Below are 12,352 nucleotides of genomic sequence, written 5' to 3' on the forward strand. Positions count from 1 at the left end.
TGGTGTACAGCATAATGATTTACCATTTTTAAAGGTTATGCTCCATTTATAATTATCATGAAATATTGGCCATAATTCCTGTCATATTATATATCCTTACAGCTTATTTATTTTATACATCATTGTTTGTGCCTCTTAACCCTCTACCCCTTCCCTCTCCTCACTGGTAACCACTAGTTTCCTCTCCATATCTTAAGCCTGTTTCTTTTTTGCTATAGTCACGAGTTTGTGTTAGTTTTTGGACTCCACATATAAGTGATATCATACAGTATTTGTCTTTCTCTGTCTGACATATTTCACCGAGCAGAATACCTTCCAGGCCCATCCGTGTTGTTGTAAATGCCAAATTTTCACTCTTCTGTGGCTGAATAGTATTCTATTGTGTATACGTACCACATCTTTTGTTTATAGACATTTAGGTTGCTTCCATATCTTAGCAATTAAAAAAAATCTATTATTTATTTTATTTATTTGGTTGCAGCATGTGGGATCTAGTTCCCTGACCAGGGCCTGAACCAGGGCCCTCTACAATGGGAGCTCAGAATCTTAGTCACTAGACCACCAGGGAAGTCCCATATCTTAGCAATTGTAAATAATGCTATTTACAATTGGCTGTTGGAGTGCATGTATCTTTTTGAATTCGTGTTTTTGTTTTTTTCAGTTTGGATATATATGCAGAGGAGAATTGCTGGATCATGTGGTAGTTCTATTTTTAGCTTTTTGAGAGGTCTCCATACTGTTTCCACAGTGGCTGCACCGATTCACATTGCCACCAACAGTGTAGGAGGGTTCTCTTTTGTCCATATCCTTGCCAACATTTGTTATTTGTGTTCTTCTTGATAGCAGTCATTCTAAGAGGTGTGAGGTGGTATCTCATTGTGGTTTTAATTTGCATTTCTCTGATTAACGATATTGAGAATCTTTTCATGTGCATATTGGCCATCTGTGTATCTTCTTTGGAGAAATGTCTATTCAGGTTTGTGCCCATTTTTTAATCAGGTTTTTTTTAATGTTGAGTTATATGAGCTGTTTTTATATTTTGTATATTAACCCCTTATTGGTCATGTCATTTGCAAATATTTTCTCTCATTCAGTAGGTTATCTTTTCATTTTGTCAATGGTTTCCTTTGCTGTACGAAAGCTTTTACTTAAGGTCCTCTTTTTAATTTTAACTTTGTTAACACCAAAAGCATTTTGTATTGGGGTGTAGTTGATTAACGATGTTGTGGTAGCTTCAGGTGAATGCTTTTATTTCTTTTGTCTTAGGGGACAGATTCAAAATCTGTTGGTACAATTTATGTCAGAAAGTGTTCTGCCTACATCTTCTTCTGGGAGTTTTATGGTTTCTGGTATTACATTTAGGTCTCTAATTCACTTTGAATTTATTTTTGTAAATAATATGGGGAAAATGTTCTGATTTCATTATTTTACATGTAGCTGTCTAGTTTTCCCAGCAGCACTTACTGAAGAGATGGTCTTTTCCTCATTGTATATTCTTCTTTGTCATAGATTAATTGCCCATAAGTTTGTGGGTTTATTTCTGGGCTATTTTTAAAAATATTAATTTTTATTTATTTATTTGGTGGTGCCAGATCTTAGTTGCATGGCATGTGAACTCTTAGCTGTGGCACGTGTAATCTAATTCCCTGACTGGGGATTGGACCCCAGCCCCCTGTATTGGGAGTTTTAGCCACTGGAGAACCAGGGAAGTCCCTGGGCTCTCTTTTTGTTCCACTGGTCTGTGAGTCTGATTTTTGTGCTAGCATACTATCTTGATTATTGAAACTTTATAGCATAGTCTGAAGTCAGGGAGTATGATACCTCCAATTTTATCCTTCTTTTCTCAAGATTGTTTGGCTTTCCTGTTTCATAACGTCTTTTATATTATGGAAGTTCCTTTTATTTTGAACTGCAAAGAATTGTCTGGGGAAGGACTGTTAGCCTAAATAACCTCAGCCATTTTTGGTGTTTGGTCCTGACAAAAGTCATCTGAAATGAATTAAGTTTTTTGAAAGAGAAGATAAAAAAATTTATTACTGATTTTAGAAATCATTCCTGGAAGGTTGACCTTAAGACTGCAGATGTTAGATGTTATAAACAAGCTCTGTAAGATCACTTAGAGAGCAGTCATGTTGGAAGTTCCCTGGCAGTCCAGCGGTTAGGACTTGGCACTTTCAATGCCATGGGCCCAGGTTCAATCCCTGGTTGGGGAACTACGATCCCACAAGCTGTGAGACCTGGCCAGGAATTTTTAAACAGTAAAAAAAAGTCACCTTAAAAGTTATGGGGAATGGGGTTGGGTGGGTGGACAATGCTCCTAATATTTTACTTATATTAGAAGTAAATAATGGCTTCTAATATGTGGCTCCAGGGGTCACATTATTCCAAAAATTTAAATATGCTCTATCTTATATGGAAATGAAGCTTCTGGAAAGTTGTGTTTAATGATGCATGTATCGATAGTGTAGATGAAGATCCTAATGGTGAAGATATATGAGTATTTTTTTGGCTGTGCTGGGTCTTCATCATGGCGCATGAGCTTTTCATTGCTGCGCATGGACTTTCTCTAGTTGCAGCGAATGGGGTCTGCTTTCTCGTGGTGGCGTGTGGGCTGCTTCTTGTGATGGCATCTCTCATTGTGGAGCATGGGCTCTAGGCGTGTAGGCTCAGTAGTCGTGTTTGCAAGGGCTCAACAGTTGCAACATGTGGGCTTAGTTGGGGATCCTAATTCCCCAACCAGCCATTGAACCCCAGTCACCTGCATTGGCAGGTGGATTCTTAACCACTGGCCACCAGGGAAGTCCCTCTGAAATAATTTATAAAATGAGATTAAGCATACATACAGTTTTATTAAGAGAATATAATAAATTAAGAACTGTAGGCCCTTGAACAGCCATGATATACAAGTTGGGACCTGGGGACAGGGAGCTGGGGAATACACCTATGCTGTGACCTGTACACAGCGAAGGGATCCATCTCAGGCATCAGAGCTGACACCTGAGGCAGCTGGTCTTTGCTGTGGTGTCCCCACGCCTGCTCTGGTCCCCGTTTCAGCATACATGTGCTCCTCCTCTGGTTGGCAGGTGTCCCAGGAAGAATGCAGTAGACGAGGTTCTCGCATGCAGACTGCCTGCATGTCGACCACTGCCCTGGAGTATGGGGGTCTTTGGGCAAGTCACCTCACCTTCTTGCACTGACTTCCTGCAAGATGGGCTTTTGCCACACCCACCTGTGCCCCTTTGCCTCTGGTCAGAGCTCCTCCCCCTAAAGGTGGGTACCTTGGCATGTGCCCCCCAAAGGCTGGTCTCCAGGTGTACACTGAGAGGAGAGTGTGCCTCTCTGGGAATGGGCAGAGTCACCAGGAAGAGACGCACCCAAGGTCCCTTAAGTCGTGAGGGGTCATTGCAAGGACCAGGGGGAAAGGATTCAGATGGGAATCTTGACCTCAGGCTGCAGGAGTGGGAAAGGTTATCTGGGACAGAATCGATGAAACTCTTGGGCTTCCATCATTTTCTGCCCCCTTGAAAATGGGCATCCCTTTCTGTTTGGAGCTCTCTGTCTTTACAGATTCACCTGCTCTGCATTTTTTAATCTTCCTGACTCTTCCGACCAGCTCGTGTGTGTGTGTGTGTGCTAAGTCACTTCAGTTGTTTCCGACTCTTTGTGACCCATGGATTTTAGCCTACTAGGATCCTCCAGGTCAGAATACTGGAGTGGGTTGCCATGCCCTCCTCCAGGGGGTCTTCCGACCCAGGGATTGAATCCATGTCTCTTACGGCTCCTGCATCGGCAGGCAGGTTCTTTACCACTAGTGCCGCCTGTGAAGCCTCCAACCAGCTCCTCTCCTTTCTTTCTGACCTGCAGTTTCTACTGCTTTTCAACCTCTGCTCCAGCCACGAACTGCCTTTTCTTTTTTAATTTTTTTTTGCATCATTAAAAAAAATGCAATTTATTATTATTTTGCCACACCATGCAGCATGTGGGAATCTTAATTCCTTAACCAGGGATCACACCCATGCCCCTGTAATGGAAGCACAGGATCTTAAGCACTGGACTGCCAGGGAAGTCCCCAAACTGCTTCTTTCTCCGACTACACTGACACCTCAGAGGCCAGACCCTCTGCAGCCTTCAGCTCTGTCAGTGTCGTGAAGGGCAAAGAGAGGGAGAGGAGCTGTTGCAGATGAAAGGAAACTGGAGATGCGACAGCTAAGTGGAGTATGGGATCTTGGGTTGGGGGAAGACAGGGCTGCAAAGAAGAGTGGTGGCATATGAATGGGAGAGGAGAGAAAATACTGCGTCAGGGCAAATTCCTTCATTTGTTAACTGTGCTGTGGTTACGTAAGACGAGACCCTTTGTTCTTAACAAACCACTGAATTATTAAGGGGTAAAGGGGCATGATTTATGCAACCTATTCTCAAACGGTTCGGATTGGGGTGGGGGGAGAAACGTTTTTAAAAGAGGCCCACAATGGCTGACTTCTTGCCAAATTCCAAAGAGACAGTTAAAAGGGGAAGACAGTGAGTGTGAGGGAGAAGGGGGAGTCACGGCAGGCTGGGGGCCTCTCCGCTCGGGGACCCCTGCCACCTCCTGGGTGGTGGGCCGGTGCACAGAGGAGGAACTTTGGTTCTGGAAACCACCCGTGGCCCAATCAGCTGGTGCGCAGGCCGGGGGGGGGGGGGTGGTGTGTGTCACATGACCTGGTGCACAGCCCCTGTGGTGACCTTTTCTTGTTTCTGGTTTGCCTGGCGTCTTGAGAACCCTCTTGCTTTTGCGGTGACTTTCCAACTTCTTGAGTGATCTCTGTTTCAGAAACCTCCTCTCTGGCTGCAGAAAGGGCGAGGGCAGCAGGCAGCATGGGCTGTTCTCCCCTGGAAGTGTGGGTCTCGGGCTGTGGGCTGCAGCTGCTGGTGCAGTGGGGTTGGTGGGGGGTGGGGTTCTGGACCCATGTATCAGCCCCTGTGACACTTGAGCAGAGGATTCCTGGTGATACATGTTTCCATGGATCCCAAAGGGGTCATTCTGCTGCCTCGGTGACAGGCGCTACCTGCCTCTCTCCCACCCGATGAGCTGGGGCGGGCTCTATGGGCAGGGACCTTACTCTCAGCTTGGCTGTGTTCCAAGCAGTGAGCGGAGGCACCATAACTGCATCACCTTTCACGGGGACAAAACTCACTTCCCTAGGTTGTTGACTACCAGAGGAGCAATGTCAGAGAGAGTTCACAGATAAGCAAAGTGCCTTATACTAATTAGTATATTGCAGGGAGAATGTTAGGATTGTCATCAAGAGCCAGGACAGGAGCCTCACAGTGTACCATAAAGTGGCAGTGATAGGGAGGGGCAAGGGTGGGGGCCAATTCTGTTGTCTGTCTCCTCCAGCAGGACCTCCATCTCACCCAGGGCCCAGGAGGGCTTGAGGAAGTGATGGGCTGATGCAGGGTCTCAGAAGGGGCCCGTTACTGCTCACCCAGAGTTCCAGTTGCTCAAGCAGCTGGATTTTGTGTCCTGAGGCCCATGTCCTCTGGTCACAGCTGATTGTCATTAGAGACCCATGGAAAAATGAGTGGGACCAATGGGATCCTCACACCCAAGAATCTAAGCTAAGCTGTGCGGAGGGGCTGCAGCCAGGGTATGTGGATTGAATGCAGTCCTTTGGGAGCATCTCTGAGTGAGCAAAGGCAGCCACCAGGGAGAGGAGGCGGGAGCAGGCAGGGGCAGGGAAAGTCATCATATGGTATCCAGTGGTTATCACGGCACTGTTCTAGGCTCTTTCTGTTTTTCTTAATCATCAGGACAGTCCACAAAACAGACACTATTCCAGGATTATTCTTTACAGATGGGGAGACAGGCAAAGAGAGGGTTGGTAACTTCTCAAGGGCATGGGGCCAGCCAGGGGTACACTGGGCCTTCGAGCTCACTCTGGGTACTGACTCCATCACCAAAAACAGATACGTAGCTGCTTTGGCCCCAGATCTGTGCCCTGCAGTCCCTGCTTTAGGGCTCCAGGGCCCCCTTGCCTCTTTTCCTAGGGCTACTTTCAGTGGGTCTCTGCTTTTTTTTGCAACTGAAAGCTTGATAAAAACTCCAAGGAGTTTCTGGCATGGGATACTTTCCCAGTAGGACCTCCCTAACTTCCAGAACCCAAGTCGGCACCATGTGGGTTGGTCTGACACATTGCTGATGCTTGAGGCTCTCTGACTGTGGGTTGTCATCGAAAGCTGGCAGCATGGGCTGGGGGAGATTTGTTTAGCTGGATGCTTCCCAAGCAAGGCCAAGAAATATTTGCACAGTGACAACATCTGAGAGCTCCAGTAGGGCAGGGGGTGTGTCTACAACAACGAGTACTGTGGTAGCAGAAAGAAGTCTGGGTGGTGGTGGCTGAAATTCCATTCATACTTGTGCTTGCAGATAAACACTGTTAACACTACACGGCTGTGGGCTGGAGGTTCATGTGGGTGACGGTGAGACCTTGAGTCTTGTCCCAGAACTCCAGCCCTTGTTCTGGTGCCATGGGTTGGACACAAGGCTGGCTCCTCCTTCTCCAGGGATGGCTCAAGTGTGAATGAGGGGTCTGTGGACCTGTAACTGGAGGTCAGGGAATGCCTGGCTTTCCACCACTGCCTGACTTTCCAACATCTGACCAACAAAGCCTTCCTCAGGGCCAGGAAAGCCTCCCCTCCCCACCCCTCTCCAGATTCCTACCATTCTTTTCCTGGTAGGACTAGCTTTTCTAGACCTTTCTGCCAGGCAGGCAAGTAACACCATCTATAGCCTAGATGAAAAGGGAAAATGTTAGTTGCTTCAGTTCAGTTCAGTTGCTCAGACTCTTTGCGACCCCATGAATCGCAGCACGCCAGGCCTCCCTGTCCATCACCAACTCCCAGAGTTCACCCAGACTCAGGTCGATCGAGTCAGTGATGCCATCCAGCCATCTCATCCTCTGTTGTCCCCTTCTCCTCCTGCCCCCAATCCCTCCCAGCATCAGAGTCTTTTCCAATGAGTCAACTCTTCGAATGAGGTGGCCAAAGTACTGGAGTTTCAGCTTTAGCATCATTCCTTCCAAAGAAATTCCAGGGCTGATCTCCTTCAGAATGGACTGGTTGGATCTCCTTGCAGTCCAAGGGACTCTCAAGAGTCTTCTCCAACACCACAGTTCAAAAGCATCAATTCTTTAGCACTCAGCCTTTTTCACAGTCCAACTCTCACATTCATACATGACCACTGGAAAAACCATAGCCTTGACTAGACGGACCTTTGTTGGCAAAGTAATGTCTCTGCTTTGGAATATGCTATCTAGGTTGGTCATAACTTTCCTTCCAAGGAGTAAGCGTCTTTTAATTTCATGGCTGCAGTCACCATCTGCAGTGATTTTGGAGCCCCCCCAAATAAAGTCTGCCACTGTTTGCACTATTTCCCCATCTATTTCCCATGAAGTGATGGGACCGGATGCCATGATCTTCGTTTTCTGAATGTTGAGCTTTAAGCCAACTTTTTCACTCTCCTCTTTCACTTTCATCAAGAGGCTTTTGAGTTCCTCTTCACTTTCTGCCATAAGGGTGGTGTCATCTGCATATCTGAGGTTATTGATATTTCTCCTGGCAATCTTGATTCCAGCTTGTGCTTCTTCCAGCCCAGCCTTTCTAATGATGTACTCTGCATATAAGTTAAATAAGCAGGGTGACAATATACAGCCTTGACGTACTCCTTTTCCTATTTGGAACCAGTCTGTTGTTCCATGTCCAGTTCTAACTTGCTTCCTGACCTGAATACAGATTTCTCAAGAGGCAGGTCAGGTGGTCTGGTATTCCCATCTCTCACAATTTTCCACAGTTTGTTGTGATCCACATAGTCAAAGGCTTTGGCAGAAAATAGGTGTTTTTCTGGAACTCTCTTGCTTTTTCTATGATCCAGCGGATGTTGGCAATTTGATCTCTGGTTCCTCTGCCTTTTCTAAAACCAGCTTGCACATCAGGAAGTTCACAGTTCACGTATTGCTGAACCCTGGCTTGGGGAATTTTGAGCATTACTTTACTAGCATGTGAGATGAGTGCAATTGTGCGGTAGTTTGAGCATTCTTTGGCATTGCCTTTCTTTGGGATTGGAATGAAAACTGACCTTTTCCAGTCCTTAGTTTCCAGTCCTAAGTTAGTTGCTTAGTCATGTCCGACTCTTTGTGAGGCCATGGACTGTAGCCCACTAGGCTCCTCTGTCCATAGAATTCTCTGGGCAAGAATAGTGGAGTAGACAGCCATTCCCTTCTCCAGGGGATCTTCCCGACCCAGGGATTGAACCTAGGTTGCCCACGTTGCTGGCGGATTCTTCACGGTCTGAGCCACCAGGGAAGCCCCCTCTGTGGCCTGTAGCAGGCTTTTAGTTCTCACCCAGGGGGCCTGAGCTGGGGGTGAGGCTGTGAGACAAGCAATTTGATACTAATTGTTAAATCACTAAAGACTAAAGGTGTTTCCTAAAAAGTACCAGAGGGAAATCGAAGCTGAGCACCCAGCAGCTCCTGGAAAGGCCCTTCCTCACCAGAATAGCAAAGCCGTGACCCAATCACAGGGCTGAGGGTCGGGGTGGAGGAGGCCAGGGTGCTGAGTGGGCAGCTCTGTCTAGGCCAGCCCCGAGAGCCAGGGGGAAGCCTTAGGGTGGATGGGTGCAGCCTTGGGTGTCTTACCAGATACTGCCCTGGGGCGCACTAAGAAAGCAGGGCTCCTGTGTAAACTGTTGTCATCCTTTGATGCACATTTTATAACAGGCGTAATGTATCACATGCAGTGTAACATCTATTAGAGAACCTGTCTGGACCTCTCGGAGCAGGTGGCTGATCTGGGTGTGGCTCGGACCCTAACCACACACCCCTGCCTCCCCTGGGCGCTCCCCCAGGTGCTAAAGATGCTCCTGGCCGTGCCCTCAGGGCAGTCTCTCCTGTTCAGGTGGCACGTCCAGCCCTGGCTTCTCCCAGCCCACATGAGGGGCAGGTGGCAGGCCAGAACAAGGCCCACTCCAGCCAGCCCTGCCAGGACCCTGCTGCCTTCTCCCACCCTCCGCAGTCCTTAGCACCTCCCCCAGGCCCCCATCACAACCTCCTCAGTGGGCCCCTCCCTCTCCCCCCCTCCCCACCTGTGCAGCCCCACCCTGGCCTCCTCTCCAGGGCTCGCTCAAGGCCAGGGATAACTGGTAGATAAATGAACACGAACACACTGCTTCACACAAACCAGCCTTCCCTTCATGGGTCTCTTTATTCAAGACCTTTGAGCTGTCAGCAGCTTGCCCGGCCGTCCAAGGCCTCCCATCAGGAACGATGCTTCAAGTCAAAACGCAGGTGTTGCTTTGCCTTTTGCATTACCACGGACTCACTACCCACCTCTCTGGGCATCCCGATGTGAACCAGTAGCATCTGCTTTTTCTTGTTGAATTTTTTCCCAACAGAATTTCAGAATAAAAATAGATCTCTATCTCATATATATATATATATATTTATACACATACGTACACACACAGAGCTCCTTCACCCAGGTGGGAGAAGGACCTGGTGTCGTTACAGTGTCCCCTGGCCTGGCACGGGAAGGCAAGGAGGTACAGGCTGGCCCTGGTGGCACCTGGGGGGTGTGCAATGCTGAGCCCGGGCCGGGAGGCTGGGGAGGGGGTGTCCTCCAACAGCCCCTCCCCTCCGAGGAACAGACCTGGCCCAACCTTTCCACACACCTACAAGTGAGGAACGTACCAGATGGAGCTTTAAAAACTAAACTCAAGGTGCAGATAAGGAATTCCCTGGTGGGCCTGTGGAGGCTGACTTCCTGGGGAGAATTCCAAGAGCACTGTGCAGCAGGGAAGACCCTCCCCCACCCCCACCCCTAGGACCCCTGTAGACAAGGGTGTCATGTACACAGAGGCCAGCCCGACTAGAGAGGAGGGGCTGGCTCCTCCTGGGGTCTCTAGTCTCCTTCCTTTTTGGCCCCAGGCAGGGGAAACCAAATGGCCAGGGCAGAGTTTGAGTCAGCCAAGAATGGGCTGTGGTTAGTGAAAGGTACTAAGGCCAGTCTCCACATCATAACCCCCAGAGGCATCTATGTTGCACCCACTGCCCAGAAAGGTAAGGCGCGAAGGAATGAGGTGCTGATGCAAGGTATTCAGGAAGGGCTGAGTCCAGCAGCCACGTGTGTATCTCTGGGGCTACAGCCCAGGGCCTAAGGAGGCAGCCAAGGCATGCTTCCAGAGAGATGGGGTGGGCAGAAATGGAAGGTTAGTTAGGGCCGGAACCCAGTTCCCCTGGCCAGACACCAGAGGCCTTAAAGGCACTTGGCAACAGCGGGGGGCGAGCATAAGGGGGCCCAACAGCCTCATCAGACAAAGGGCCAGGCCAGGCACCGCCCACTAACTTAAACCTGGGAAAGGCCCCAGAGGCCTCTCCTCTTCCCACTTGGCAGCAAACCCTACAACCAGGACCACTCTGGAGGTGACCTGAGAGGGGTGTGAGACCAGGGCCAGGGAGCGCCCTCAGGCACAGGGGCCTGGAGGGCGGGAATGTACAGCTGGGAGGCTCCCCCACTAGCTCTCTAAGGGAACCGGTCCAGTCACCATGCCTCTCAGTCACTTAGGTTCAAGCAGACGGTCTCCCAAGGGGATGAGGAAAGAACCCAGAACTCTCTCGGCCCAGCCAAAGGGCAACTTGTGGGGTTCATCTTTGGTGTTTGGGAGCAGAGAGCTGAGGTTTGAGACTAGAGCTTGTGCAAAGCTGGGAAACCCAGGGTTAGGGATGTTGAAGGCAGGTACAGTACAGGGGCTTCCAGACAGGTGCAGGGGGTATGCAAGCCTCAGACCCTGACTGTTCAGCTAAATGATACACAGGTACCCTGGGGAGCGGCCCCCTGTTGATGCGGCCTGCCAGCTACTTCCTTGCTCACAGACACCACGATGTCCAAGTCCCAACGAACAAGGGATTTGTTTCTGATGCAAATCTGGTCCACCCTGCTCCAGAGGAGCAGCTCTCAGTCCTCACTGGCCCTGGAGGGAGAGCAGGGTCAGGTAGGGGAGGCGAGGAGAACCAGGGTTGCAGCCGGCAGATGTGTTCCCTAGAGGTGTATTTCCCTGAGGCCCTGGACCTCCCCTGACCATGCTCCCTACTCCTCGCCTTTGCCTGCCTGCCGCCCACCAGGCCGCTCCCTCCATCCCCGTGGCTGTGGGCAGTGTCAGAGCTCTCTGGGGATGATGGAGAAGGGCAGCACCGGGCTGCTGGCTTCCAGCTCGAGGGCGGTGAGAAAGCAGTCGACAGCGGCCTCGCTCTGGCCCTGGGCTTCCAGCACCTCGCCCAGGCCTTGCCACGCCTCGTGGTACGTGCTCTGCCTCTCCACGGCGTCCCGTAGCACCTTCTGGGCCAGGCTCTTATGGCCTAGCCGACTCAGCATGAGACCCTGGGGAGCAAGCACAGGGTGTGGTGAATGAGGCTGTGCTGGCGGAGGGGCAAGCATCCTGGCTGTCAGGGTAAGGACAACAAGCTATAGGGAACCCTGCATTTCAGGCTTGGGTACTATCAAGGGCCCCTGACCTATGCAAACCCTCCCTGTGTCAGTCCCAGCCCAGCCTCCCAGGTCACCCCCTGGGGCAGCTCTGTCCCCTCCTGGTCCCAGGGGATGCCCTCTAAGGTCAGCAGGCCTGGCTTTGAGTCTCCCCTTTACAGCTGAGGGCTCCTGAGCAGGTCACCCTTATCAGTAAATGGGAAAGACCAGTGTGCCCACTTCTGGGGTTGCTGTGAGGTTGACACCACATGTAGGCAAAGCACTTGAACATCGTTGGCATGTGTGAGCACTCAGTCCATGGGTCTGTTACCCTGAGACCCCAGGCTGCACCGTGGCGCTGCCTTCTCCCCGGGGACACGTGAGACCAAGGCTTGTGAGATCCTCAAGCCTGTGGTGGATGGACGGGTCCTGTGCCTGCATCAGGGGCCTGTCTTCCTGGGACCCAAGCCCATCCCTGCCTGGCCTGGCAGGTGAGGGCCGCAGACGGCTGGGGATCAGGGACAGATGCTGGGTGAAAGGAGGGCCTCTGAGAAGGGGTCAGGGCTGCCTAGGGATCTTGGCCCTGCTGACTGGCTTCAAGCACAAGTGAAACTGGCACACTGTCCCCTCTACATCCACCCACACCGGGAAGGGTGTGGGAGGTGGGGAACAGGGTGGTGAGCAGGGGCCAGGGGCCCCTTTCAGCCTCGTCTCAGAAAGACTGCTCTGCACCATCCCACCAACCTGTGTCCCAGCCCTCAAAGGTGGCGCAGGGGGGGCAGCACAGGGGCCAGCCTTTCGTTCAAAGTTGTGAGGTAAAGCCCGAACACTGACTTCCTGGACAGCCGGGGACCGAGAG

General features: G+C 50.5%; 1 protein-coding gene and 1 non-coding gene across 5 annotated transcripts in view; one reads left to right on the top strand and one right to left on the bottom strand.

Annotated features, from left to right (window-relative positions):
* Nucleotides 1–2,140: 2,140 nt before the first annotated feature.
* TRNAE-UUC (transfer RNA glutamic acid (anticodon UUC)) lies at nucleotides 2,141–2,213 on the top strand. The gene has a single exon. It is a non-coding gene; the product is annotated as a tRNA-Glu (tRNA).
* A 6,989-nt stretch (nucleotides 2,214–9,202) lies between these two features.
* TTC7A (tetratricopeptide repeat domain 7A) overlaps nucleotides 9,203–12,352 on the bottom strand; it is a 123,495-nt gene continuing 120,345 nt past the window's right edge. For all 4 annotated transcript variants that reach the window (XM_086327090.1, XM_086327093.1, XM_086327096.1 and 1 more), the window contains one exon: nucleotides 9,203–11,409. In XM_086327090.1, coding sequence (XP_086183216.1) covers nucleotides 11,188–11,409 — 222 coding nt within the window. In that variant the 3' untranslated portion in view covers nucleotides 9,203–11,187. The remainder of the gene's footprint in view (nucleotides 11,410–12,352) is intronic.

This window comes from Bos grunniens, chromosome 11 (genome assembly GCF_055505025.1).
Source record: "Bos grunniens cultivar Pamir isolate PY7600 chromosome 11, Bosgru_T2T1.0, whole genome shotgun sequence".
Classification (NCBI taxonomy): domain Eukaryota; kingdom Metazoa; phylum Chordata; class Mammalia; order Artiodactyla; family Bovidae; genus Bos; species Bos grunniens.